The sequence below is a fragment of the Grammomys surdaster genome, unplaced genomic scaffold, assembly GCF_004785775.1.
Source record: "Grammomys surdaster isolate TR1022 unplaced genomic scaffold, NIH_TR_1.0 126906, whole genome shotgun sequence".
Taxonomy (NCBI): Eukaryota; Metazoa; Chordata; class Mammalia; order Rodentia; family Muridae; genus Grammomys; species Grammomys surdaster.
This window is the reverse complement of record NW_021621692.1, coordinates 1,517,262-1,544,945: the sequence shown is the minus strand read 5'-3', so window position 1 is coordinate 1,544,945 and position 27,684 is coordinate 1,517,262. Positions and strand designations below refer to the sequence as shown.

At 51.6% G+C, this 27,684-nt stretch overlaps 1 protein-coding gene across 3 annotated transcripts in view; it reads right to left on the bottom strand.

The window, feature by feature from the left end:
• Positions 1 to 878: 878 nt before the first annotated feature.
• Positions 879 to 27,684, bottom strand: part of Axin2 (axin 2) — a 100,331-nt gene continuing 73,525 nt past the window's right edge. For all 3 annotated transcript variants that reach the window (XM_028761277.1, XM_028761274.1, XM_028761276.1), the window contains exons 3-11: positions 20,635 to 20,775; positions 12,374 to 12,476; positions 9,666 to 9,806; positions 9,012 to 9,514; positions 8,608 to 8,802; positions 7,952 to 8,182; positions 7,344 to 7,439; positions 5,814 to 5,981; positions 879 to 2,420 (exon numbers count right to left, since the gene is read on the bottom strand). In XM_028761277.1, coding sequence (XP_028617110.1) covers positions 2,294 to 2,420; positions 5,814 to 5,981; positions 7,344 to 7,439; positions 7,952 to 8,182; positions 8,608 to 8,802; positions 9,012 to 9,514; positions 9,666 to 9,806; positions 12,374 to 12,476; positions 20,635 to 20,775 — 1,705 coding nt within the window. In that variant the 3' untranslated portion in view covers positions 879 to 2,293. The remainder of the gene's footprint in view (positions 2,421 to 5,813; positions 5,982 to 7,343; positions 7,440 to 7,951; positions 8,183 to 8,607; positions 8,803 to 9,011; positions 9,515 to 9,665; positions 9,807 to 12,373; positions 12,477 to 20,634; positions 20,776 to 27,684) is intronic.

The window sequence follows — 27,684 nt, the reverse complement described above, 5'->3', positions numbered from 1 at the left end:
AATACAGAGCCTACCTTACTTTCTTAGATCCAGAAGGATCCTCCAGCCTCCACCAGAGCAGCACAGCTGTCCAACCTATACCCGCACAAGGCTCCATCTTCATTCATTCGGCCCAAACTAATTGTCAAGAAGGACCAAAGTCCAATGTGACTCACTGCTAAATCTAACGGGAAGAAAAAGCAACAGGAAGCCAAGAAAGACCAAGCATCACGAGATTCATGCCCCATCTGGTGCTGAGGATGGAACCCAGGGCCTATTCGTGCTTAACAGAGCTATACCAATGAGCTACAACCCAGCCGATCATTAGACCTCTTAAAAGTTCACCTTGAAGGGCTTCAAGTGGACTCTCTAATGCCTTAGCCTGGCTTTCTGAACTGCGTATGCGGGGAGCGCATGGCTGAGCAGAGGCTAGCTCGTGTGCAAGGTCACGCAACATTTATCTATCTGTCCACCAAATGGCAAGGCGCTCTTGTCTCCCTCCCGCCGAGGACCTACAATTTGTTGCCAACACTTGACTTGCCCAGAACCTAGATGGTGCCTGTAGATGACCTGAGGTCATCAGATCCCAGGACAGAGAGAGTGGATGGCCTTGGATGGCCATTCCTTGACTACTAACTGACTTCTAGAGGCCTTTTACTCAACACTGAAAAGACCACTCGGCCTGTGGGAAACGAAGTCTCCAACACAGTTGCTCCACGAGAAGACACCTCAACCAGATCTGTGCAATGTAACCGTGCTTTGATGCGGGCCAGGCCCCTCAGAGCCACGCTTAAGCAAGGGGAAGCCAAGCCCAGATATTCTTGTACAAAAATGGGTTCCCTGGTCCCACTCCCACCCTTGGGGGAGGCGGGGGAGAGAATCCAAAGATGAGGCCGACATTTTGAAAAATATAAAATTTTAATAAAGGCTACATCTCTTAATTACAATAATTATTGTACCAAGTAATTTTCTTTAAATGAACTCTTTATAATGCATAATTTACAGTCTAAGTAGAACAAAATGCCATGACAAAAGTCATTGAGTAACAAGACTTGTAATAAAAAGGCATAAAATATATTTATACATAAACCCCTTTCAAAAACCAAGGGACAGCTTGAGCCCTGAATATAGGGCGGCGCACGGAGCAGGTCCCCGTGCCTGTACAGGTACTGTACTGATTCCCAAGTCAAGCACTAGCCAGTGGGTGAGCGTTCTGCCCTACACTATACACAGGCCTACAGTACAGGGAACGCTGGCAAACAGGACATACAGATTAACTTAACACAAACCCGAGCAAGTGACCGAGTGAGCGAGCGAGCGCCAAGGAGAAGGTAACGGAGGAGAGGTGCTGCTAGGTGCCCGTGCCCTCGCAGGGTCAGGTGGGTGAGGGTAGGTTCCTGATGGCCATAATCTAGAGACTGATTTGAAAAGAGAACAAGGAACCCCGACAAGCTTGAACCGGAAGGGCCGTGAGGAGCTCCAGGACTCCGTGAGGGGAAGCTACATGGATGGTGCACCCTCTGGCTCCCGGGTGAAGGCTCCCCCAAATCTGGATGGTCCCCACCCAACACAACATTCCCAAAGTGGTGAAGATGCTGTCACAACCAACCCTCAGGACTTCTGTGACAGCAGAGCAGCATGGCCAGGGTGGAGTCTGTTGGGGGTGACCGATTTCTGCATGTGTCGATGGGTGGGCACCATTTAAAAAAAAAAAGAAGCAGCAGCAGCAGCAGCCTGTCTTCACTTGGAGAAACGCCATGCAGAGCAGACTCCTCTGTTAACGAAGAAATGATTAATGCATTCCCGGCTTGGCTCCCAAGCTCAGACAGCAATCCAAACTTCTCTCTCCCACTTCCAAGTTTAAAGCAGCATAAACTGGGGGTTGGGGTTGGGGGGGGATGGGGGCGGGTAGGGGAATCGACTGTTCAATAAATATCAGTAAGGACTCCTGTTCGGGCAAGCTATACACAGTTTTCTCTTAGTCTATGAATTTCAGATCCCTAGGAAGTCATCTATTATGTATGGCGGTCTCTCAAACACACTCAGCGTCTTCTAGAGCCCAGAGTGGTCACGTTTTGAATAAATAGTTCAGGCTTTTCTGATCTCAGTATCCAGCTCGTGGATACTGAAATCAACCACCCCCGCCCTCCTGAAGGCCCAGGGGCCAGTCCCTCCCTAGGCTTTGTCTTCTTAATTGGTTTCATTTTCCTTCAAAATATTTCCTGGCTGTTGCGTAGGCCTGAGACGGGTCTGTGGGCTTCGGCTCCCTGGTGCACACCAAGGTGCTCACTGAGGTGCGTGCTGAGGCCAAGGCTCAGTCGATCCTCTCCACTTTGCCCAGAATCCTGCCTTCGTACATGGGGAGCACCGTCTCGTCATCCCAGATCTCCTCAAAGACTGCTCCACAGGCAAACTCATCACTCGCCTTCTTGAAGTAATACCTTAAGAGAAGAGAGGGAACCTGTTGAGATGGCATCCTCTTGCCAATGGAGAACCAAGCTGGGCATCCTTGCTTACAGGTGTCCCTCAAACCATGGTCTACTCCAGATTAATGAGGACAGCCTACCTGGCCAGGTGAACCAGGCAGATGCACTCTGGAGACAGGAAGGCCAGTCCCCCCCTCCCTCCCCCCTCCCCCGCCCCTTTCCCCTCCTCCTCCCATCCCTCCCTCCCTCCCTCCCTCTCTCTCTCTTTCTCCCTCTCCCTCTCTCTCTCTTGGGAAGCAGCCTATGCCTGGCTTCAGCCTCTAATCAGAATTGTTGCCACCCAGCCGCCCAACAAAGACACTCTCTTTCCCTCCTCTTTCTGAGGGAGAATGGGAAGAGCAAGGGCCTAGGCCTCATTTCTATGGCAAGGCAGGACAGGGAGATCCTTCAGGGACCTGGGACTCTCTTTGAGCCTGTAGAAGTAGAAGGCTGACTAGCTCCTGTCATCAGTCCAGAGACCACTCACCCCAAGGGCCAATAGTCTTTGGCCCAACCCAAAAGGAGGTGGGGCCAGCCCCAGGGCCCACCTATGTGGAGCAGACATGGAACCCTCCCTTTCTGCCCCTGGACCCCTGGCCCCTCTTCCCCTACCTTGCTAGGGGTCCAACACTCAGGCCTTCCCCTCCTGCCTTTACTTAAAGCTCCTCTTCACCCTCTCCAACATTTCTCTCCTTCAAGGACCGCCTAACTGTACATACGAACACAACAGCCTCTAACACACTCACACTCTGCACAAACGTCCTCGGCCAGGCCTACCCGAGCCTTCCAGAGGCCCGAGAACAAATCCTCATCCTTCCTTGTCCCTAGCAAGGGAGAACCCCCTTGAGTGGATTAAGCTTTCCTGTGAATTGTCCCTTCCAGCCTATAAAGGCCACTCCCAGGGAGAAGGTCACACGGTCACACACACACCCCACACCCCACACCCCACCCGGAACCATGGAGCCAATAAAACATAAAATCCTGTCCTGTGTTTAGGGCTGAGGAGTCATTTCTGCACTCTCTTGGAAACAAGAAAAATCAACCCTCCTAGGTTGAGAGCTTCATCGTTCTCTTTTAGAGCAGGTGAACTGAATTGAGAGGCCGGGTGAGTGGAAGCGGGCCTAGCTAGGGCTTCTATGGCTGAGCTGGCTGTCGGGGGCAGGCACTTAAGGGGGACAGCACTGAGGATAAAGGAGGTCAGAATGCTTAGGGAAGCCTGGGGGGAGAGAAAGCAGGGAGCCAGGAAAGCAAGGGGGGGCTCCTTTTCCCAAATAAAAGTGAACACTAATACTGAGGTCCCCAGCTCCGACCCCAGTGGCAGTTACCAAGCTGGGCTGGCTTTCATGGCACCTCTGGGCAAACACGTTGACCTTTTTCCACAACTGTAACCTCGTCCAGCAGGGACAGAGGCTACGTTCCCGAGGCCCCACCCCCCAGGACTTCAAACGCCCTGCCTCGCCCTCATTTTCCACAGCACCAGGCTTCATGTGGCAAACTCTGCCTCCTTCTGACATCTGGCACTGATGGCGTCTGGCATGTCTGGAGAGACTGTTTGCTTTCTGAACTCCTGCCACGGTGAGATTACTCAACACGGCCCAGGTCCCAGCCCCAGCCCCACGGGGTTATTTTTCATTAGGGTGGAGTCTGGGGGTACAAACTGAAACGTTGGGGGGTCAAGGTCCTGGTTTGAGGGCAGGGAGAAGATAGTACTCCTGCACCCCAACCCCCATCTCTAGGAGGACACCAAGCCCAACTGCAGAGATAAGGAGGGTGGGAGGGCCTTCCCACAGCCTGATCCAATCAGGAAAGAATTTGAGAGGGGACCATTTGTACAAGTCTTTGTGCATTAAAGGGGAGGCCAGAGCTTCAAAGCCAGGCTTATTAAATGTGCCTTAGGGGGAAAAAAAATCAGAGCCAGATGTGGCCAGAGCGGCTGATCGAGGCCCTTCCCTGTAGGCCGCTGCATAGTGTGCTGTGACACTTTCGCCCCCTGAAGGTCACCTGCGGTTCTCCTCAAAGTTGGGCCGAGTCAAATCCAAGATCAAAATGAATCCCTGGAGGGGCATACTCGTGTAATTAGCTTCACCTGTGTCTCTGTCAAGATTAAAGGCAGCAGCCGGGCCTGTTCCCCAGACCCTTTGATAACTTTCGGAACGGCCTCTTCAACAGAGGATGACTTATGCCCAGCTGCACACCTGCCACCCCAGAAAGCTGTCACCTGCAGGGTCTTGGTTCTTCTCCTTGTAAAAGGTCACTGTCGGTGCCACCAAAAGAACTCCATGACAGAATGACTGGTATAGTCAAACAGGGCCCAGGAGGGTAGACGGGCCAACCCAGCATCTTGCAAGTGGGCTCCCTCACTGAGGAGGGAGGTGCCCACCCTGGAGGTTGAGCATCCTTCAGACTCTCCTCTCCCACATCTGGGTTCTGGGGATACACATGGGCTGTACCCCTATATAGAGCCCAGGACACTTCTTGGGGGGAAACCTCCTTGGGGTGCCTTGAGTGTCCTGTTCACCTCACTGTCCAGGCCTGGTGGCTCTGTGTCTGGGACATAAAAATGGGCAGAACCCACACTACCTTTCCAGGCAGGGCCAAGTCCTAAGTGAACTGACAAAGCCATCTGCTGCCTTGGTAAGAATGCTTCTGAGATGGCCTTCTTCATCCTTAGCTCTTGGGTCCTCTCAAGGACCTGACAAGGTCAATGTGGGACTTTTGTAAGGGTCCCTCCAGTCTGCCAGGGAGGCTAGGTGGCGGGGAGAAGACAGTGAGGCCCAGGGCCAGCGGGAGCACTGGCCAGCCCTATTCACCCACCTGACTGCCCACAGGCCCAGGCCCTTCTTAGTTCCTGACAAACGCTGCTGCTGCTATAGTTAACTTGCCAAACCCAGGCATCACCCTCTCAGGGCAGAGCAACGGAGATGCTGCTGACTCCCTGGCCCTGGTCTCTACTTGTCTGAGCTTCCAACATGGCTTCTGACTTGTCTCTCCTTTATCAGTTCCCCGAAACAGACGAGAGTCTGCAATTTGAGACAGAGCCTCTACCGCATAGCCCAGCCCTGCTTTCATGGTTAAATAAACATATGGCTGTGTCTTTCTTTGGTCCTCAGTCTTATTCACCTGGAAGAGAAGACCTAGCTAGATCTCCAGAGAACCATTTCCTCTCTTCAGCTTTCCCGCACGGCTGTTCTTGTTAGAGGTGAGGGGGGAGACTCCCAGCAGCCCAATTCACTCAGGCACCTTCCCCACAAACACCCCCAATCCATCCAAGGCCTACAGAGAGCAAGGAGCTCTGGGGCTGGGCACTCAGTTCTGAGCAAACCCCAGAGCGGACAAGGTATGGAGCCGGGCGGCGGGAGGAACCCTTACCTGTAGTTTCCCTTTTTGCTGAGCTGCTCCTTGAAGTGGCCCAGGGTCAAGCTCTGAGCCTTCAGCATCCTCCTGTATGGAATTTCTTCTCCACAGAAAAAGTAGGTGACCACCAGCTCGCTGGCCTGGAGTGCGTGGACACTTGCCAGTTTCTTTGGCTCTTTGTGACTAAAAAGAAATCAGGATGCCACAAACTTAGCCTCGCAACACAAATACACACTGACACCCACACAGCACAAGATCTACAAATGAAGTCTGGGGAAGGACCCTCATGTTACAGAGGGAGAAGCTCTAAAGAGATCCACAGAGCACAAGGGAGCCAGTGGTTGTCTTTTGCTTGTAAACTGATAGATACCACACCCCTCAATGCCTTCAATTTGGGGTGCTCAGAGGCCTCCTTCTGGCTAACAAGCAAAAAACAACCAAGCAGCCACCAGTAAAGACCAGAGAAGAGACAGTACTGGGAAACTGCCTGCATGAGGCTGGCTGAGACCAGGGAATACCATGGAGGCAATCCCAGGCCAGGGTTCCTCATGGACAGTGTGTACTCAAACACCTTGGAGGCCTACCCATCATGCCCTTGGAGGCCTACTCATCATGCCCTTGGAGGCCTACCCATCATGCCCACAGAACCACATTACAGGTGGACAGCCTGTCTCACATATCCCAGGCTGGCCCCAAACTTGCTGTGCAGTCAGAGACGACCTCCTTCCTGCACCTCAAAGGAGCTAGGGATTACAGCTGTTCACTCGCCCCACCTCCACCTCCATTTCTGTAGTGCTGGGGAGCTTGCGCAAGGCTTGCTGCGTGGTAGAAGGTAGGCAAGCACTCTACCAACTCGGTTACAGCCACGCCTCCTTTCACTCTAGCTGTGCCACTGATTCTGTTTTTGGAGTGGCTTTTATGAAAGCTACCAATGTTGACAGCTGGCACACTTGAGGCTCACCAATCAAAACAAGGAAAGGGTCTATAAAGGAGCCCTATTCAGGACCTCAGACATCAGCCACAGCTCGGGATGATGGACGCTAAGAAAACTTTATCTAGATCATTCTATAACTCGGGCAGGTTTGAAATCCTGTAGACAGCACAGGGTTCAGAGTCTCATCTCCAAATGCAACTTTTCAACAAGAATCATGGCCCAGTTTGGGTCAAGGTTCTACGGAGGTGGACTTCTGGGGGATCCATGGCATCGGAGGCAGAGAATCATGTCCCTGCTTTAGGGTGATGCAGACACTTGTCCAGTCCTGCTAGCTCCCAAGTCCTACAGAGTAACATGTACGTCCAGATTCAGCCCCTTACCCTTCTGACAATGGCTTCGTGCCCATTTGACTACTGTGACCCCTGTGAACCTTGTGTCGTGGGAGTTCTTGGGAGCTGATGTCCCGTGTTGCTGGTCACTAAGCTCAGATACAAAGGTCGGTTCAAATATAGTTACACACGCATACACACATACACACACCCCTAGACAGTGACACTTCCTGAAATGTAAAACCACTCCAAGTATCCCAGTTATGCCAAAGAAACACTCACTCTTCTGGAGCCAGGCCTGGGTTGGAGAAGGGTGTGGCTCCTGCCTGACCAGTGGCCGAGTGGTTCCTGTCCCTCTGCTGACTGGCCACGCAGCACCTGAGGGTGGAGGAAAGTGAAGAATTGAAGAAATGAGGTGAGCTCCATCCTCATGGCAACTGGGGAGCAGAGAAAAACCAGTCTGGCCTCCTTGAACAGATGTAGACCCAAGCCAAGCTCCATCCCTGCAGAGACTCAACAAGACCTTGTGCTCACGGACAATCTGGAAGAACCCACAACGGGGCCAACTTAGTGTCAGCAAAGGGCTCGAGACTCTTGACCCTCCCTGGTCACAGAGACACATCTGCTCACTAACATGCCTCCCAGGGAGCGTGGACACTTAAGGAATGAGATTTACAATGGAATCGCCCTACTTGTAGGAAGACCTTTGCTGACGACCCTGCTTGAACTAACAAATGAACAGAACCAAGGAGAACAACTTCCAGAGGCCGAAAAGGAGATTTACTCAGCCAGAAGCAATTCCTCCCTGGGAGAGTCTGAGAGACCAGGGCCTTGCCCTCTCCACCTCCAAACCCCAACCCCTTCTGAGCTCCTCCCACCCTTCCACTCACCGCTGCTTCTGGGGCTTTGACACCTCTGCCAGCCTGCGGCAGGCTTCCTCCAGCTGTGCCAAAGTGTTGGGTGGGGTTAGGGGAGGCATTGCAGGGTCCTGGGTAAATGGGTGAGCCCGGGCCACTGAGCGGGGGTGTGCGCTGGCCCCCAACAGATGGTGCCGGCTGACTCGTTCGCCTGGGGATGCACGGGCAGATTCCAATGGGTAACTCTTTCTTATGCTTTGGGCACTGGAACAGGACAGGAAAAGTAGGAGAAAAACTGGGTTAGAAAAACTGGAAAATGTGACTTCAATAGAAACTCGTCTATTCTACTCTGAGAGAGAGAGAGAGAGAGAGAGAGAGGGAGGGAGAGAGAGAGGGGGAGAGAGAGAGAGAGAGAGAGAGAGAGAGAGAGAGAGAGAGAGAGAGAGAGAGAGAGAGAGAGAGAGAGAGAGAGAGAGAGAGAGAGAGAGAGAGAGAGAGAGGGAGAGGGAAGAAAATAACTCTACCATAACACGAACAGGGGCACTGCCAAAACATGACATTTTTGTGGTCTCCTCAGCCCAGCGTCTAATACTGAGATGGCAGGGGCACTCACATCGGCTTTCCACAGACTGCAGAAATAGCCGTCCCCACGCTGCCTCTCTGTCAGAGCCCTGGGGAGCAGCGTTTACCTATGGGGCTTGGACTTGCTCTGCCGCTCGCTCTCCAGCATCCACTGCCAGACATCCTGTGACCGGTCTCCTTCTTCCCCAGGAAGCTGAGGGGCCCCTGTCGCACTGGACATCCCTCCTTCCCTGGCCGGCAGCGCCAGACTCGGTTCTGTGCCCTTTGCATTCCTTCTTGGCAAGGTACCACCTCTGCTGCCACTGCAGGAGTAAGAACACCCGATCAGGACCGCTCATTAAAACTCCAAGGCTCCCGGAATTGGGCAATCCCATGAGGGTAGACTGAGGGCAGTTCCACTGCACCTAGCTCGCCCAGTGCCCCTCCGGGGAAGCTAAGGCAGACCCCGTGGACCCCCATCACACCTGCTCAGGACCCCGGCTGGAAGAAAAGCCCCACCTTCGGGACTTACCAAACCTGCTCCCCAGGTGGGGGCTCCGGAGCCTTCGGGTGGCTCCTGCATTTGGAGTAGCAGTAATAATCTGTGCCCCCAGGACAGAGGCAGCGTACTCTCTGCGTGGCTTCTGCCTCGATCTCCTCCTTGGTCTTGGGGATGGCGTGGTGGTGGATGTAGTGGTGGTGAACGTGCTTTGTCGTTTGTTTGGTCAGGAAGCTCTTGCCTCCGAGGAGTGGGCAAGCAGCCACGGGGGGCAGCTTGCCCCCAGGTGGAACAAGGGTGTGACACTGCTGATGGTGGTGGTGGTGGTGGTGGTCAGGGGAGCGGGAACGCGGGCTGTAGCGGCCCACACCAGGGGACTGGCAGCCGGGGGTCTTGAGGACCCTGGACAGGTGGTCGTCCAAAATGGTTTGGGGGTCCTCTTCATAGCTGCCAGAGGGTAGGAGGGCCAGGGGGTGCTGGACCGGCGCTCCATCCCGTGAGTTTAGGGCCTGCTCAGACCCCTCCTTTTCTTCATCCTGGAAATGGAGGACCCAGAGGGGAGTGAACAAGAAAGCAACCCCTGCGCTCCCCCGGGTTCATGCACCCATGGGCTGACACATGCGTGTACACATGTACACGTGTGCATGCACATGCACAGGGTGGAGAGGATGCCCAAACTGGTCCTACCTCCCGGATCTGCTGCAGCCGCTCCTCCAGGCTGTGGCGGCTCTCCAGCTCCAGTTTCAGCTTCTCCAGTCTGGAGATGAGTTCGGCAGCGAAGGCAGCAGGTTCCACAGGCGTCATCTCCTTGGGCAGGCGGTGGGTTCTCTGAAGGTGTGGGAAGAAGGAAGGAACCAGGCACCATTAGCAGGCCAGGCAGGTACTGGCCATACCAGCTCGGATAGGGCTTGTGGGGCCCAGGAATGAGTGCTGGGTCCCCGTGTTTGAGTGGGGAGCGGACAGCGAGCCGGCTGGCAATGCTCAGGACTTTTATGCACGGGCTCGGTGGCCTCATGGAGAGCCATGGTCCCCACCAGCGTTTGCCTTGGGCAGGAGCAGTTGGTCGCACTCCGAGAGGCCCTGCTTGTTCTCTCTGTAGTACAACCAGCCCATCAGTAGCTACTCTGAAGTAGAAAATCTTCAAAGACTGTTGTCAAACATCAAAAAAAAAAAAAAAAAAAAGCAGCCCTCTGAGATGGGGAGGGGAGAGAAACCAACTCAAGGAATAAAAAGTAGAGTCTAAACAGAAAGGGAGTTGGAAATTAAAAAAAAAAAAAAGATTGGAAAAGAGGCAGGGGGAGGGGCGAGTCACCGGCCCCAGATCAGAGAAGAAGTGGTAATTTATTTCCTGGCCTCACACTGGGCACCTTTGAGGTAGTGTTGTCTCAACACTGCTCCATCTCCCTCGGTTTTTTTTTTTTCCTCCTCCTCCCCTCCTCCTCCTCTTTGTACAGAAAATGAAGAAAGCTGCTGCGGGCTAGTAGCAGAACACTGCTGAGCTTGGCTGCCTGAAGCTGATCTATCAAGGGAAAACGGAACATCTCCAAACCAAGTACAGAATATAAAGAGGCATCGAGAAAGCCTGCCAAGAGTGGCAAGCGGCGAGAACCCCCACCGCCCGGCTTTCTGTCCTTTCTCTGTCATCTCGCCCCCCACTCTGCCCTCCCCACCTCTTCACTTGTTCCTCCTTCCTCCTCCCCCTCCTCCTCCTCCTCCCTCTCTTGCTTTGCCTTTTTTCTTTTGGGGTGGGGAAGAGCAGAAAGCCAACTTGCTCTCCCAGCTGAGGAGCCAGCCTCACTCGGCAGACCATTAGCTGCATCAAGTGAAGGCCCACTTGACTTGTGAATGGCTGCTCTTAGGAAGGCTGGCTCCGGGAACCGCTAACCCCCACCCCAAGTTGATTTGCACACCCCAGGACAAAAATCAGCCCATTAATAGACCTGAGGAATAGAATTTGGATTAACACATACCCCACTCCCACTTAAGTATCTTTGTCATCTATAGTGAGGCGGGGGGGGGGGGGGAATCACAGAAGTCACTCCCCAAAGCCATCTTAATATGCTAGTTTTAGACAAGGTAAGTTTGCCATTGTCTGTGCCAGGAGTTTCCAAGGTACTCTACTCAGGTGACCTGGGGCTACAAGTCTGATGTGTTAAGTTTGCTGATATAACACAACCTCACGAACCAGCTGGATTCTCTGGAGCTGCCAGGAAAGACAGCCTTACAGAGAGACACCTGCTCTGAACAGGATGCACTTGTTTCCTCGCTGCAGCCTGGGTACCAGGCTGCTGTAGAAAGAGCCTATCCTGGAAAAGGGCTTGGGGACTCTTGAGCCCGGTGAGCTGTGCTGACTGCCCTCAGGGATATGTTCCGAGGGAAGGTCCCAGAGGAACCTGCTACCCTCCCCTCAGCCACAGGAGGAAGATTCTCGAGGGACCCTCACGCCTAGATACCCCACCTATCAATATTTGTCAGACACAGTCTCTGCAGGAGAAGCAGAGTGTCCTGGGAGGCTATTTTCTTTCCAAGGTGAGCAGGCCAGAGGACATCACACAGAGACTCTCCTAACCTCATTCACTTCATGTTTAGTGAGCACCTGTCTGTGACAGGAACTGTAGCAGATCCGGAAACAGAAGCTAAGAGACAAAAACTTGGGCTGTGGAGAGGGGTCAGAGGTTAAGAGCACCAGTTGCTCTTTCAGAGGACTCAGACTCAATTCCCAGCACCCATACAGCAGCCACAACCGGCTATAACTCCGGTTCCGGGGGATCTGATGCCCTCTTCTGTCCTCTGTGAGTACTGCATTCACATGGTACACATACATTCAGGCAAAGAGCTCATGTACATAGACCAGGCATGAATGAATAGATTGGATGGATGGATGGATGGATAGATAGATAGATAGATAGACAGACAGACAGATAGATAGATAAGATAGATAATTAGATAGATAGACAGACAGATAGATAGGTAGGTAGATAGATAGATAAGATAAGATAGATAGATACTTAGATAGATAGATAATTAGATAGATAGATAGATAGATAGATAGATAGATAGATAGATAGATAGACAGACAGACAGGCAGACAGACAGATAATTATTTTGGGGCTCCATGCTTTTGGGAGCTTCCAATCTAGCAGGAATGTAGTGAGCCCACCATCTCATCATCTAGTGATAAATTTTCTTTTCTTTCCACAGAATTTTCCGTTCTTTGATTCAGGAACTATCAAACTCACTCTATTACTACCACATCCAAGAGAGCCGTTTAATTTCTTCAGCCTGGCCATTCCTTTCTGTCCCTTCACTCAGCGGAACTCTGGCACTGCCCCCACCTCCCAGCTCCTGTCATGATTTAGGGCCTCACTACCATGTGTCTTGCCGTCTATACTCACCGGAAAATGAGGTAGAGACACTTGGCCATTGGCCTTCACACTGCGATGCATCTCTCTCTGGAGCTGTTTCTTACTCCCCATGCGGTAAGGAGGGATTCCATCTCTAAGGGGAAGACAAAATCCACAGGGTCAGTAAGGTGATCTCAGCACGTGACGTCACTTGCACGACCCTCCCTGAGATTCTGCCAATGGCAAAGGTCACACACTTCCCTGGGAATGAGCCATGCACCTTCAGGTGCAATCACGTAGGGAAGACCCATCCAAGACCAAACTTCAAACCCTGCCCACTGTCACCCATGGCAAGCTGGCTTTCTCCCAGAAGCAGGAATACCGGCTGGCTTATGTGTCCTCAAGTACAGAGCCTTGGGCTCCTTTGGTCCTTCTGTCTAAATTGGGAGAAGAGAGCTAGGGCAAAAGGCTGTAGAGTCACGTTAGGAACCAAACACATGTTCAGCCATGCCCAACTTTCTTCTCCTCGTCAGCGGTTTTATAAATTGCTTATGGTGATCTTGCTCAGTCAACAGAGACTCAAAGACACAGAATGTAAGGATGTAAGAGCAAAGTCCCTCCTACGAGGCACTACAAACTCACCCAAACACCCAAGTATCTGCAACATGTCAGACCCCACCTAGATATCTTCCCTGTGCAAGAGGTCAGTGGGCAGGAGAGATACAAGGTTCCACTCCTCTTAGGAAGTAGTATCCTAGTAAGAGTGTCTCAGGGCAGTGTGCAAAAACAAATGGGTCAAAAGTGGTGACCATCATGACAAAGTACAAAAAAGAAAGGGGAGGGTCTGTGGGGATGGGGGTGGGGCGTTCAGTCTAAAATTGGGCTGTGGCCAAGGAACTCTGGGTGAGCTTCCAAGGCCCATGTCTTTCAATCTATTTTAAAAAACAAAACATGGGCCAAGTGAGGAGACACAAGCCTTTAATCCTAGGTGGGTCTCCGTGAGTTCCAGATCTACTCTTTCATGAGACCCTGACTCACAGAAAAAAGAAAAAGAAAACAAACAAACAAAAAACACTTAGCAAGTGGAAGGAAGAATACAGAGCTAATGCCATTTAAAAACAAAATAAAAAATGTGTTTCAGACTTAGAAGCACTGTGGCCAAGGTGCTTCTCCCACTGATGTCCCCTCCAGAGACCCCAGGAGTGACTTCTCCCACTGATGTCCCCTCCAGAGACCCAAGGAATGGCTTCTCCCACTGATGTCCCCTCCAGAGACCCCAGGAGTGACTTCTCCCACTGATGTCCCCTCCAGAGACCCCAGGAGTGACTTCTCCCACTGATGTCCCCTCCAGAGACCCCAGGTGTGACTTCTCCCACTGATGTCCCACCCAGAGACCCCAGTGGTAACGAGCTGCCACACGCTGAGGCTATGACAGTAACTTAGGCTAAATACTAAATAAGTGCTGTGATCTGACTGCTCCCCTTTCCCCTGGCGTTCTGCTCATCATAGGAAGGGAAGAACCCTCGTCTCATGAGCAGAAGGTGTCAATCAAGAGTGGAAACAGCAGCCGGGAGGAATGGCTAACCTGTGGCTTCTTATCTGTATGGTTCAGAATCTTAACTGTTTTCTGGAAGGTGGCTGGCCTGGGCCACAGAACAGGGTCCCTGAGGGGATGGTGAAGATCCTGCTAGGTCAACAATATAACTAACTCCAACCTTGAAAGAACACAGGAAGGGTTAACTACATCGAGGGACTCTGGGAGGTGGGGAGAAGAAAGTTTATAATTGTTGGACAGGAACTCAAGTTGCATGTCCTGCCCCAAAGGAGGTAGAAGAAGCTGGCAGAAACTGGTAAGTACGTGACTGGCCAAGGGCTTCACTTGACAAGGCCTCTGAAGGTGAGGAGGGTTATATGGGTTTTAAGTCCAGCCACATGCTGCACTGAAGGCTAATTTTATGAAGACTCCACTCTCCTGCCTTGGAGCAACTGTCTAGCCTCCTGCAGTGACCTGGGGTTCTTCGCCAGCATATAAATCACACCCAACTCCAACCTGGAGCTTCTAGCTCCCGTGGATCAAGTCCAAGTGCTCCTGTAAACACCTGACACACCATCAGATTTTCTTCTCACAGGAACTCTAAGGAACCACATTTTATAGGTGACCAGAAATGGTACCTCAGGCTCCCAAGCCAAGCAAGCCACTGCTGACCTCTAAAACAGATACCTGTAACTCAGCAGCCTGCTTTCAGTACCCAAGTACCCTGATGGTCTGAACATGGGTTCCATCTCCCAAGCCCCAAGAAGCCATGTGACACTATGAAAGGACAAACGGGACATGTGGCATCTTCTTCTACTGTTACCACTCACTGACTGTGGGAATGCCAGATGGGGGTAACCCAGAAGGCTCTCATGTCCCTGTCCCTATCCCAGGTCTGATGAATGACCATACCTCTCTCATGACCAGCTCTTCCTCTGGCATCTTAATGGTGAGAGGTGGCTCCCCATTCACCCCTTCCTTGGAACAAGCTACATCAGGGTTCAAGAGTCCTACGGGGACCAGTTAGATGGCTTGGTAAGTCATACAAAGGCAGGGGAGAAGGTTGAACCCTGACCTCTGCACATACACTGTGGCACACGCACCCACACACATGCACACACACTAGTTAAGAGTGTGGTGAGAGTCTCCCCAGCCACCCCCCCTCAACTCTGCCCTTCATCTACACTGGCAGTCTTACGCTTGCATCTTCTTTTCCTCTCAGATACAAATCAGCGGCGAGGCTTTTGTATCTTGTATGCTTTCTCCATATAAGGTAGGAAAAAAAAAGAGAGAGAGAGTGTGTAGGGAGTAGGGGTAGGAGGCAGGTGACGGCCAGAGCAACCGGCAAGAGGAGCAAGTGATTTCCTAGGTACCCTGTCACGGCACCCAGCCATAGGAAAGGCAACTTGTGCCCAGAGCCCAAAGAGGGAGTTTTAGCTTGGAGGAGTCAGAGGCTTAGAGGCGCCTTCCTGGAAATATGGCTTTAATTCCTCCTAGCCAGGAATCTTCTTCCAAAATAGCCCCTCATTCCAAAACGGGCCTCTCCATTCTTCTGTTGGGGCTCCAGAAGTTTATGACCACTGTCCTGGCTGCTCATAACCCTGGGCCGAGGAGCGCCAGAGTTCTGGTCCCTCCAGTCCTTTAATTACAAACATTACAGCTAACGAGCCTGCTGCCGGCCCAGCTGTTTCTGGGGCGCACGGATTTTGAAGTGTGCACTCCACTTAGCTGCCATTTAAGCCGAGCCAATTAGCTCAGCCCTTTGACTCCACTGTGCCTGACCTAACCTGAATGTCACTTCTTCCAGTGGCTTTGAAATAGCAGGCGTAAGCGCACGTGTGCGCCCGCATTTGGCAGCCGCTCTGAAGCTCTGGCCAACATCAAAAGCCTGGTCTGTAAGATAAGGTAATATTTGAAGTTCACTGGGACGCACTCCCTAGTGTCAGACCAAAACCCCCACGTAAGATATGAGGAAATAAAAATAGTAACTAAAATAACAACCACCACCCACTCTGTGGAATGGAGGAAAGCCATCGTGTGTTTATGTAGGGGATGCACAGACCCGAGGAAAGCTACAGTCAGATGCAGCCAATCATGATGACAGGAACAGTTCCCCACAAAAAATGCAAGATGGAGAAGCCTGGTACCTTGTCTGAGGGTCCTTGAGCATAGCTGCTCCCAGGTTCCTCCTCCCCAAACCTGCTACCCTGCACCCTTTTCGCTCTGGCCTGGCCCCATGCGCCTCTTGGTCCTAACCCTACCAGGACTCGGGTTTAGGATTTTGCTAGAAGTCTGGCAGTTAACTTTCAAAAGAGGGGGCTAGAAATTAGAGCCATTTCTTCCAAGAATGCAGGTTTTGGAGTAACAAGCTCATAAAACAGTCTTCTCAGAGGCCTAAAGTGGAGACTGGAATCCCCCAGCCATCTTTAAGAGGGATTTTTTACTTAGTGGCAAGAGAGAAGCACAGCACTGGGCTCTGGGAAGAGGCTTCGCACACCCAGGCCAAGGCATGCAGGTCCCAGGAAGAACCAAGACCTGGCCAGCCCCGCCCATCTCCTACCCAGGCCTCTTGCAAAGGCCCAAGGGACTTAATTGGTTCTGTCGCAAATGAGAGGATTGCTTCCCTGGACTTGTGTCTAATGAACTCCAACCTTCTGGAGTCTATTGAAAGCTGCCTCTGACCCCCTCCCCACAGACACACACCCCTCATCCCTGTCCCCTCCCAACTCGCAGCAGGGCAGCCAGCCCTGCTCTCCAGCCCCTCGGCCCCCAGCAGCCCACGCAGGCCATTGTGAGGAGGAGAAGCAGCCAGGCCTCTTTTCATGCTTGATGGGGAGCTCCTATTCACTTGTTCAAGCCCATTTCAAAGGGGCCTGCTACCCCTTATCCCCTCTAAGCCTCCCTAGATGAACAATGCGCTCAAAGCAACGGCTTCGATTCCCCCCCCCCAACACACACACACTTTATTTCTCACTTGGTGCTCTCATCTGCACAAGGTCCACAATTGGCAGAGCTTGGGGAGGGGGGGGGACAGCAGCATCTAATCCCAGCCCTGGGAATCCCCGGTGAACGCCCAACACAGGGTAGATCACACACACCCAGGACTGGCTGGCCAGGAAGTGCTTCACAGCACCCCAAGCCAAGTCTGTTTAGCAGGAGTCTGGGGATCACCCTGGGGGCCGGGATGGGAGGGAAGGGGGAGGACCACCCTATTCCTGGCAGCTGACGGTAGCCAGACACCCACAGGAGCCTCGAAGCACAAGCAAGCCCATCAGTGGCCTCTTGTTCATGAAGACCCTTCATCATCCCCAAAGGCAGCTCCAAATAATTCCCAGGAGCCCTTGGAGGAACCCCTGACGCCAACTGCCCTCTTAGTCAGACTATCCATGCACGAGTGGACACATCTGTGAAGAGGAATCTGACGGACTGTCCACTTGTCTGAGCTGATACTCAGGACCCACAAACTCTAGGTCTCACAATACCTTGACTTTCTGGTTTACTCAACAGCTACCCACCATGACGTGACATCCCGATCCTGCTACAAGGCCAGAGAACAGGCCGCCAGGGGCCTGAAAAGAAAAGCTGCCAAGTGACAAGTTGTTGTCCCCTTTCTTCAACTGGCCCTTTTTGGCCCCCATGCTCCCTAGGGTCTGTCTGTGCCTGGCAACTCTTCCTGGGCCTCAGAGTAGTTTTCCCATATTTAAGTCCATCCACAAGTGCTTTGAAGTGAACAAAGAAGCAGGGTCCTGTTTAAATGAGATTGAGGGCTGGGTTTAGGATTACTGCCCAGCATTGCAGGAAGTCACGGCCCTGGGTGTGAATCCTAGCACCTAACTCTAATGCCAGCACTTAGGAGATGGGGCAGATGCATCAGATATGCAAGGACATTTCTGGCTACACAATGAATCCAAGACCAGTCTGGGCTATGTGAGGCCTTTTCATCCTGGGAAAGAATGAAAAGAATAATAAAAAATGAGGGAGATTCAGGGAAAACTCTTCCCCCAACTGAGAAAACAAAGCATTATGATCAGTGATCAACAAGAAGAAAAAAAAAAACGGAGAGTGGTTTAAAGGCCTCAAAGACAACTGGTTCCACTACCATCTCATGGTGAACATGGAAGGTGCAGCAGGGCAGGCGCCATATCCAGCCTGGGTCTCAGTTCTGCCTCTGCCATGCTAGGGACTCCGATGCTACTTCCTGCTCGCTTGTGGGGCTGTCAGCATCGGTCACTGCCTACCTCCTGATTGGGTCCTGTGAGGTCAAATAGAGACAAGCATGGAACCACACCCAAGTTAACTCATCATGAACCCAGAATAAAACCTCAGTGATGAGGGACTGAAACTCAGCCAAGGACCAGGAAGCAAGCCAAAAATAGTCTCTAAGAAATCTAAACAGAAGCCCACGGTCTTACGCAAAGGGCACCGGACTTCAGAGAGTCACTCAATGCCTTCATTCAGACCTAGCTTGCTTTTATTTTACATGCAGCAATGAGGCTCCCAAACACTCCATAACTACTGTGTCCTGAAGGAGGACGAGCCCAGGCATGAGAGCCAAACAGGACAGCAGAGAGAGATGGAGCAGTAGACACTGGGGACACACAGGCCCTACACAACCTCACAGCTGGAAACCTACAAAACATCAGGGAAGCCCACCTTGATATTAACTTTGTGGATGGTAGCATATGTATGCTTCTAATCTCAACACTTGGGAGGCAGAATTCTGTGAGTCCAAGGCCAGCCTGGTTGGTCTACATAGTGAGTTCCAGGCCAGCCAGGGCTACATAGTGAGATCCAGTCTCAACAAAACAAAACACAAAACAACAAACGAAACAAAATTATTCTATTAAAGAACAGTGTGAATCTTTGGGAGTTCTTTGAGAGCAGTGAGGTGGGGGACACTGGAGAGGTGGCTCAGCGCTTAAGAACACTTGCTGTTCTTGCAGAGGACCTGGGTTAGGTTCTCAGCGCCCACAGAGTGATTCACAATCATCCCTAACTCCAGTTCCTGGGAATCTGGTGCCCTCTTCTGACATCTGTGAGCACCCGGCACACATATAGTATGTATGTATACATACATACATACATACATACATACATACATATAGGCAAAACACTCATATACATAAAATAAATAAGAAGGATTCCCCCTACCCTGTGTAGACAGTTAAAGAGCTCAGCCAATTATGAAAATGGAACCAGTTCTCGGAAACCTTTCATCTCTGGTGGGTAAATGTGTACGCCCTACTCTCACTAATGCTAAAATTATGTTTTTTTCTTTAAACTTCAACTGGGGCTAGAGAGATGGATCAGCAGTTAAGAGCACTGGCTGCTCTTCTGGAGGACCTGAGTTCAATTCCTAGCACCCACATAGCAGCTCACAACTGTCTGTAACTCCAGTCCCAGGGGATCTGACGCCCTCACACAGACATACACGCAGGTAAAACACCAATGTGTACACATAAAAGAGTAAGTTATTATAAATAAATAACTTCAACTTTTCCCCTAAAGACTATCTGTCAGTTTACTGATAGGGAAAACTGAAATAATGTAATAAAAGCTGACAGGGGCAAAAAATTAGGGTCAAGAGCCCCAAACTAACCTCCCTTACTTTCCAACTGGTCCCGTGCAGCCAGCCAGGCTACAGGACAGCAGCCAACAGAAGCCAGATAGTTTCAAACACGCGGAGAATAGACAGTTCAGTTTTAAGAAGCTAAAATGAGCAAAGTCTAAAGAAAAGGTCTCAGAACTTAACAGTGCTAGCTTAATGGGCTGTCTTTCAAGGTCATTCGCCCAGCAGGAGAAATCCTGATCTAAAATGCTTGCTGGAAGAAAGCCTTCAAAGGACTTTCTGAAATACCGATTCTCAATTGGGTGCTGGGTGAGAAAAGCCTTTGGGGAGTTTTGGCTATGCCAAATTCCACCCTGACTTTCCTGAATCAAACACCAAAGGGTGGCCAGAAAAAGGGCATCCAGACCCCTTCTCTACCCCAAACTCCACTGTGATAGTCATGGAAAGCTGATGCCGTCTATCCACAGATCTCTCTGACTTCACTTCAAATGACCCACAACTCAAAGCATGACCTTGCCTGACAGTCTACTGACCTCATCGGATCACTTCAGTGACTTGAATTGCTTTAAAAAGATATATCAAAGCCATCTGTTGGTCAAGGGTCTGAGATCAGACAGTCCTATGAAGGGCTCCTTCCTCGGGTCCCAGCATCTGGCACAGACGTGGGACCTCATCAACAGAGACCTGAGTGATGCTCACTGAAACGTACACAGGTCGGTAGACTGGACGTGCTGGCCATCTGGAGAGGTCTGGCTTTCTGCTCCCTGCCTTTCACAGACTTCTCTTAAAAGGCCAAAACAAAACCCTTGTAAATAATGACCTGTGTCCCGCTGGCTGGTTCTGCAGTGGGCACACCTGGCTTCAGGACCAGCTGAGTGATTCTCCCATAAGGGCGACCAGAAGGAAGATGGCTTTCACACTTAAATCCAGACGCTCATCTTAGCCTTCCACTATCTACTCTGATTTCCTTCCGTGAAGACACCACCCCAGCTGTCCCTTCAAGGTCCCCTCACTGAACCCACCCAGACCACCATGCACCACGCTATTCTTCACCAGCATCACGCCCCGCAAACACATCCTGCCCAGGAAACTGATGGCCACCCAGAGATGGGCCCTGCAAAGCTGGGTGAGGATGGATGACAGCCCCCGCTCCATGCTCCCCCGGGCATCACACCCCAGCCCCATGTGGAAGGAACACCGGATACTTACACACTACTGTCTGTCATGGACATGGAATCGTCGGTCAGCGCGTCGCTGGATAACTCGCTGTCATTGGCGCTGGTGGCTGGTGCAAAGACATAGCCGGAACCTACGTGATAAGGATTAACCGGGTCGCTTCTCTTGAAGGACCTATGGGGAGAGTACAAGAGGACCATGGTCACTGATCCCCACTGGACCCAGGCCACTGGGTGACCCCAGAGTGATGCAGTGCACGATCCCACATCTGAGGCATCCTAACTCCCATATCTGAGGTCTGCCAGCCTAGTCCAGAGAAGCTAAAGTCTAGAGGCCTGGGTGAGTCTTCCCCCTTTGACCCAGGCCTACAGTAAGCCAGAGAGATGGCACAGATGCTGAGGTGTTCAGTGGCAGCCATGGTACTGGGCCTGCAGTGCCCTTCCCCCCACCATGGTCTTCCTTCCCTCAGGATCAGGACTGAAATGAGCAGCTGTGTCAAAGGCAGACCCCAGCCCCTCCTCCAGGGGTCTCCAGGCCCTTTTGTCTTAGTGGCCTGTGGGTCCCCATTTCCCTCTCTTGATCTCCTCCCAGAACAACCAGTGTGCCTGTCCCCTGCTGGGCTGCATTCCACTTGTGTCACCAGCTAAGGACTTCTGTTAGGGGGAGGAGAGACAGGTCAGCAGGCTGCTGCAGGAAGGATCCCTTCCAGGGGTCAGTTAGCCTGAAGTTGCAAGAGGCTTCATTTACCCAGCCACTGGCATAGTCCTCCCGGGGCTGAGCTGGCAAGAGACGTGAACAGGAGAGGAAAAAGTTCCAAAAGGAGACACGCTCCATCAGCCTACAGCAGCTGCTCCATAAAGATAGCTGTGGGGCTGGCAGAGGAGAGGGACCTGGGAAAGGTCACAGTCAGTCATCTGTTCTTGCTCACCAAGTCCCTGTCCTTGCACTATGTTGGGCTTTGGTCTCCTGGCACCAGGTTCTGGCTGGGACACAGCACCATAGTGTAAGGGGTTGTCATAAGGGAGGTATTTGGGTGCTGCCGAAAGCCTATCAGATCGAAAGCATTCTCTCAGGCAGTATACTCATGGGGTATAATGCCCATTTTCCAGATAAGACCCTTAGTGGTGCCAGGTATACAGCAGCCACACAGCTGAGCTGGAACTAGTGGGCACCAAGCTTTAGAAAGTTCTAGAACTTAGAATCTGAGGCAGGGTATAATGGAGGGGTTTCTAGCAAGGCTAGCTGGAAACAGCCCCTGTGACTGAGGGAACCAGGTGCATCGTGTCAGACAAGCAAGAATCTGAGATGACTCAGGACACTCGGAATATGGTGGGCAGGGAAGACTGCAGAGTCCACTCCAGACTAAGAAGAAAGTGGGTTCTAACCAGCTAGGCTAAAACTAGTTATACTAGTTAAGACTGGTACAAGGGCAAGGCCAGGGTCTATCCTAACAGGAAAGAGAGGGGCCAGGAGTCTGGGGACAGCATCATGGACAGTAGTTACTAGCAGCACATGGGGCCCAAGAGGGCCACGTAGCTGGACTGGAAGGGAGCGCAAGTGTGAACAGAAGCCCAGGAGCGGACTGCTGTCCATTCTAGTGAGGCTCTCAATGGGGGCAGTGGGACTAGAAAGGAATGTGGGAATGAAACTCCACTGAAAGAGTTTCTGTTCTACCTGGATCCCCGAATCTCTCACCCAAAGTCCTCTACTCTGAAATGCTGATAAGAACCAAGTGGCCTGGGGGCTGGAGAGATGGCTCAGCGGTTAAGAGCACTGACTGCTCTTCCAGAGGTCCTGAGTTCAAATCCCAGCAACCACATGGTGGCTCACAACCATCCGTAATGAGATTGGATGCCCTATTCTGGTGTGTCCGAAGACAGCGACAGTGTACTCATAAATTAAATAAATAAATAAATCTTAAAAAAAAAAGAAATAAACATTTAAAAAAAAATAAAAGAACCAAGTGGCCTGAGTTGGAGGACCTCCTTGCTCCCCTGGCACCCAGAACAAGGCTATCCCCATAGTCACATGACAGCTGCTACCCATCATCTGGAATCTCTACAGCCATTTTATGAGGGGCCCAATGGATCCAAGCATCAAGACCAACTGACTAGAGACCCACGGAGAGCTCCTGGACATTATTAGCTGGGGCCATATTTCCGTCCTACTGCACCAGTCTGGATATGTCACTCAGAGACAGAAATGCCTAGAAGTGCAAACCAGGGGTACTACATGTGAACTGCCTGTGTACTTTTGACACGTGGCTCTAAACTGTCCCTGGGCCACTGGCCCTGCCCTATCCCTGAGGGCAGGGAGACTTGTCACCTCCCGGTACTTTTTAATGAGAATTTAAGACTGCTAAGACGATCCCTGCCTGTTCCTTACTCTGTCCTCACTCTGGAGTTCACAGGCACCCAAGATAGCAGGGACAGAGAGCTCAGGGGACAGAGAAGACTGAGGAGGTGACCAGTGGCGAGAGGCTCTGGCCAGTGAGGGACTCACAGGAAGATGGTGAGTCCTGCTCACCACTGCCTCTAGAGGCTGAACAGGAAGCAACAGGCACGACATGGGGTAAGAGAGGACAGAGACAGGCCAGGCCAGGCCAAGTCTTTAAAGAAGCCTGGAGTCCCCTGCTGGGATGGGCTTGTCACAGTAACTACTACAGGGTCCCATCCTTGGGAATCCAGTGGTACATACAGCCTGCACACTCATGGTCCAGTGCAGAAGTCAGAGGCTTAGCTAATGGGGGCAAGACACAGCTCCCCAAGGGACTGAAAAAAAATGAACAGTTCAAATATGGTCACTTGCCTTGCAGCTTCTAAAGGTGAGGGCACTGAATTGGGGAGGGGAGGCAAGTACCCCAGTAGCACTCCCAGTACCCCAAGTGCCAGCAAAAATGGAGAGATGCTGTGTCCCCAAACCTCTCCTCCTTTCAAAGCTGTAGTATTTAGCCTGTATCACAGCTGAAAGCATGCCCTGAGCCCCAGACTGTGTGCTCTGTGGGGGTACAACCTGTCTTCACACGTGTATCCCCGACACCAAAAGCAGGGGGGTGGCCCCATGGCAGGAGCTCCAAACGTGGCCGAGCCTCCTTCAAAGACCTGCATCCATCAAATGGGTTACTGAAAAGGTTTTCAAGAGGCATGGCGCAAGATCAAAACAGCCAAAGCAGCCTTAAATAGCCTTCAAACACCTTCCCGCCCCTCCGTCTCGCTATCTTGGTGGTATTAACTCATCAGCAACGTCTCAGATCTAAGACTTATACTCCAGCCTCTGTGAGGAGAAAATGACTCAATAGAAATTCCTTCCTCTCCATCGAAACAAAAAAGATGCCCAAGTCAAGCCCTGAGGCTGTGTGCAAGAGCACACCCCTTTCGAACATGGCTCCCAAAGTAAACTTGTCTCCCTCCGCTTCCAAAATAGAGTTACTGTGCGATCAGTCATTAAATGTGGAATACGTGGCTCTTAACTCAGTTGACTGCAATAAAGTGCTTGGATTCTCCTCCAGCCATAACAAGACAGGCAGAGAAAGGGGCAGGGTGGTGGGGAGAAACACATCAGCGCTTTCAAGCGCTTCGAACTTTCTCCAAAGTGCCATGTAATTTTAAGAAAATGGATTAGACCTGTCTTCTTGTGATTACTTAAAAAGGGGGTGGGGGCTGCAGCATGCTACCTTAATTGTACCCAGATGCCTTGATGATTTCAGGAGGACTGTACTCCCAGATGTGCAGGGTCTCTGCACCCCTGCAGAGCTCCCAGGCTTGTGGTACACCTGTGCGGGCCATGCACCCACTGGCCACTCAGCTGACAAGTTAACAGGGTCTTATGGTTTCTGAGGGAAGTGTGTGTGTGTGTGTGTGTGTGTGTGTGTAAGAGAGAGAGAGAAGAGTCAGTGTGTGTGTGTGAGAGAGAGTGTGTGTCAGTGTGTGTGTGTGTGTGCGCATGCGTGTGTGTGTGTGTGCTTGACCAGTTTCTACCTCTTGAGAAAATGATGGCCCCACCTCTGCTCCTCCCCAGCTATGGGGAGCCAACAGAAGCCATCAAAGGGCCTCTGAGGACCCTCTCCCAAGAGAACAACAAGAGAACTCACTTCTGAGGCTGAGCTTAGGGCTCTCCGTGAGAACCTCTGACATTTTACCGTCAGGTCAATACCCTCTTCAACTAACATTCAGGGAGGCAGGATGGAAGGATGGGTGGACTTGAGGGGTCAGTGTCTTCTGTAACCAAGCAAAGCTCGACGAGTGTATCTTAGCCAGCTGCGTTCCCTGGCGTTTCGTCCTCTAATTACTGACCACTGCTCTCAGCATAGCTTTCCTATGGCATCATTTTCTTTGATAATTGAAGCCAAGCTTGATTCCAATGGCTTCTCACAAAAAAAAAAAAAAAAGGAAAAAAAAAAAAACAAAACGGGCCTCATCAGCGAGTTCTTTCAGAGAACAGGAAGCCCTTGCGGCCAGCCGGCACAGGACAGTCTGCTGGGCCCCTGGGATTTTAAGCTAGTCCAGAGCAGAAGGCCCAAGAGCAGGCAGATGAACCCTGCCCAGGGCCGGGCAGAAAGGGGTGCACACAGGGAGCTCTCTGTATGCTCAACACTGTATCCTCCCTCTTAAAATAAGTGTGGGCCCAGGGCCTTAGCTCATGGCCCTGGCTCCACACACCTCTAACACACCCCAACACTGGGGGAAGGGAGTGTTGTTTGTGTGAGGGGTTAGGGCACACGCTCCCACCACCAGGTCACTTATGCCCTTAGTTATTTATAGAGGCCATCAAGAGCTCCGGCACCCCACTCAACCACGCACAAACCAGAGCCCTTCCCTCCAAGGGTAATTTCTGCTCTTCCGTCCCAACTATTTATATTAAACCCGACACCAAATCGGTAAGGGTACAAACAAGTCGTTAAAATCTTAGGCTCCTCTGAGTGCCCACATAAACACGGGGCTTGGAAGGCTAGCCGGTGCCTTGGGCACCCGGTGGCCAAGATGACTATGTACAGCTGAGGCAGACTGCCCCTCAGCAGGTTCAAGCTGCCTTGTCCACTTTACTGGGGTAACTTCCTCAGTCTGGCTCCTGAGCAGATGGGAAGGGGAGGGGGACTCAACTCTAAAAGGGGGGGCTGGTCCCTGTGTTCCAAGAATGTGCTGAAAGCAGACTTTTTAAAGTTCAAAAAGTAGAGACCGTGGGGGGGGAGGGGCGCCTCTAAAATCTTATAATGAAGAATGGGCTAAAACCCTCAGAGTTGCCATTTAAAACGGCTATGTGCTAACCTTGCTGCCCTTTTCGGGAGACCCAATTATCATCGTTAATTATACTAATTATAACACTTAACATCTTTTCAAAACGTTTCCCTTTACAAAAGCCTTTCATGTTTATTATTTTGATCCTAAGAACAACCGTAGGACACAGATGGGAGAGACCATGCCCACCTACCTGACAGGTGGGAACCCAAGGTAGAGAAAAGTTTCAAACCAAGCAATGCCATGGCATGGGCTGGACCTCGTCTTTTGGAGACACTGTACAGAGGACTGGGAGGAGAGCTCGTGAGTTAAAGACAAGTAAGGGCCTTCTGGGCATGTCCAGGTAAATATTTCATTCCAATATAACAGTGGGAGAACACACACTTGATCTAGTGTGGGAGCTGACGGGGTCACTCAAGAGCTGCCCCACATTCGTTATCGGCCTCCACAGTTCCCGGCCCGGAAGACGCTGCTCCCGGGATCTCCAGTGCTTTGCAAAACTTAACATTGGTCAGTCAAATCCTAATGAAGCCTCTGGGAAGAGGCAAGCCAAAGCTTCGCCCAGGCTGCCCACCCACAGGGAGGAGTCACAGCAGTCTTGCCTGGAGAGTGCCTCAAAAACCGCACTGTGCTATTTACAAAGGTGACACTCTGGGCCTGACACTGAAGACACAGAAGACCCTCTGTCAGAAGGCTGCTGGAGAAGCAGCCTGCCACAGGCCTTAAGGAGTTTCACCACTGGATGCCAAGCCGGAGGGTAAGGAGGCCAACAGCAAAGTTTACCTACATGTCCTTGCAATGGAGCTGGAGTGGGACAAGAGACGCAGGTGCCTGTGCGCACCCAGCCACAGCAGCCCCAACAGCCCCAAGCAAACAGCCTAGCTCTGGGAGCCCAGAGCCACTAACTACTCCCTTCTGCGATCCTACAGTTGCCTTCACAGAACCAAGCCGTTTCCACTTAGGTGTAGACCAGATGTCTGAAAACTGGTTAAGTTCACTCCCAAAGTTGCAAGAGCGCCCTCTGGTGACTGGAGATCAAGCCTAACATCATGCAGGACCTGGCTGTGGAAACAGGGAGGCTCCACCTCAGCAAACAGGAGCATGCCCCCTCCAGCTGCTTGGGACACTGGAGACCATGCCCCACAAAGCCGGTGAGATCTCCAGAGATGGTGTGCAGATCACACCCCGAGTTCCAGACATAGAGAAAATGCACAGGGACAGAAGAATAAAGCCATGCAGATAGCAATCCTGTGTCACCCCCACCTCCCACCCCGCATGTCACGAGCAACAGACTAAAATTAATAGGTGGTGCATTCTCTTTGGGGATCTCTGGAGAGGCAAGGGGACAGAAAAACTCAGTCTAACAGGTCTGAAGTTGCCTGCAAAGGCCAAGAATCTGGAGACTTGGCCAATCTATAAAGGACTGTTTGTCTCAGAAGCTTTAAAGAGAGAAAGTGGTCTGGGGGCCAGTTCCCCCCACACACAGACACACACTTCTCTATCAGCACTAAGCAACAAACCATCAACTGAGGTCTGACCCTGGGGCTCAAAGCATTTGAAAGCTGGATTAATAGCCCAGCGGACTCCAAAGTGAAGGCTCCTTCATATGAGGAAGTCGAAGGGCCTTCCCCAAGTTAGTCGGGACTCTTCCTCCCTGGGAAATACCTAATTCTACAAAGGGAACCACAAACTAGGTTGCTAAGCTGCTCGCTGGCTCTTAACATAAAAGTCCAAAAGACCCCACTCACCCCTCCACAGCTCACACGGTACTTCCCCGTGCCTCCATCACAATCCAGCTGCCCCTCCCCCAAGCCAGAGTAACTCTACTTTCATGATTAGCGGTGGAATG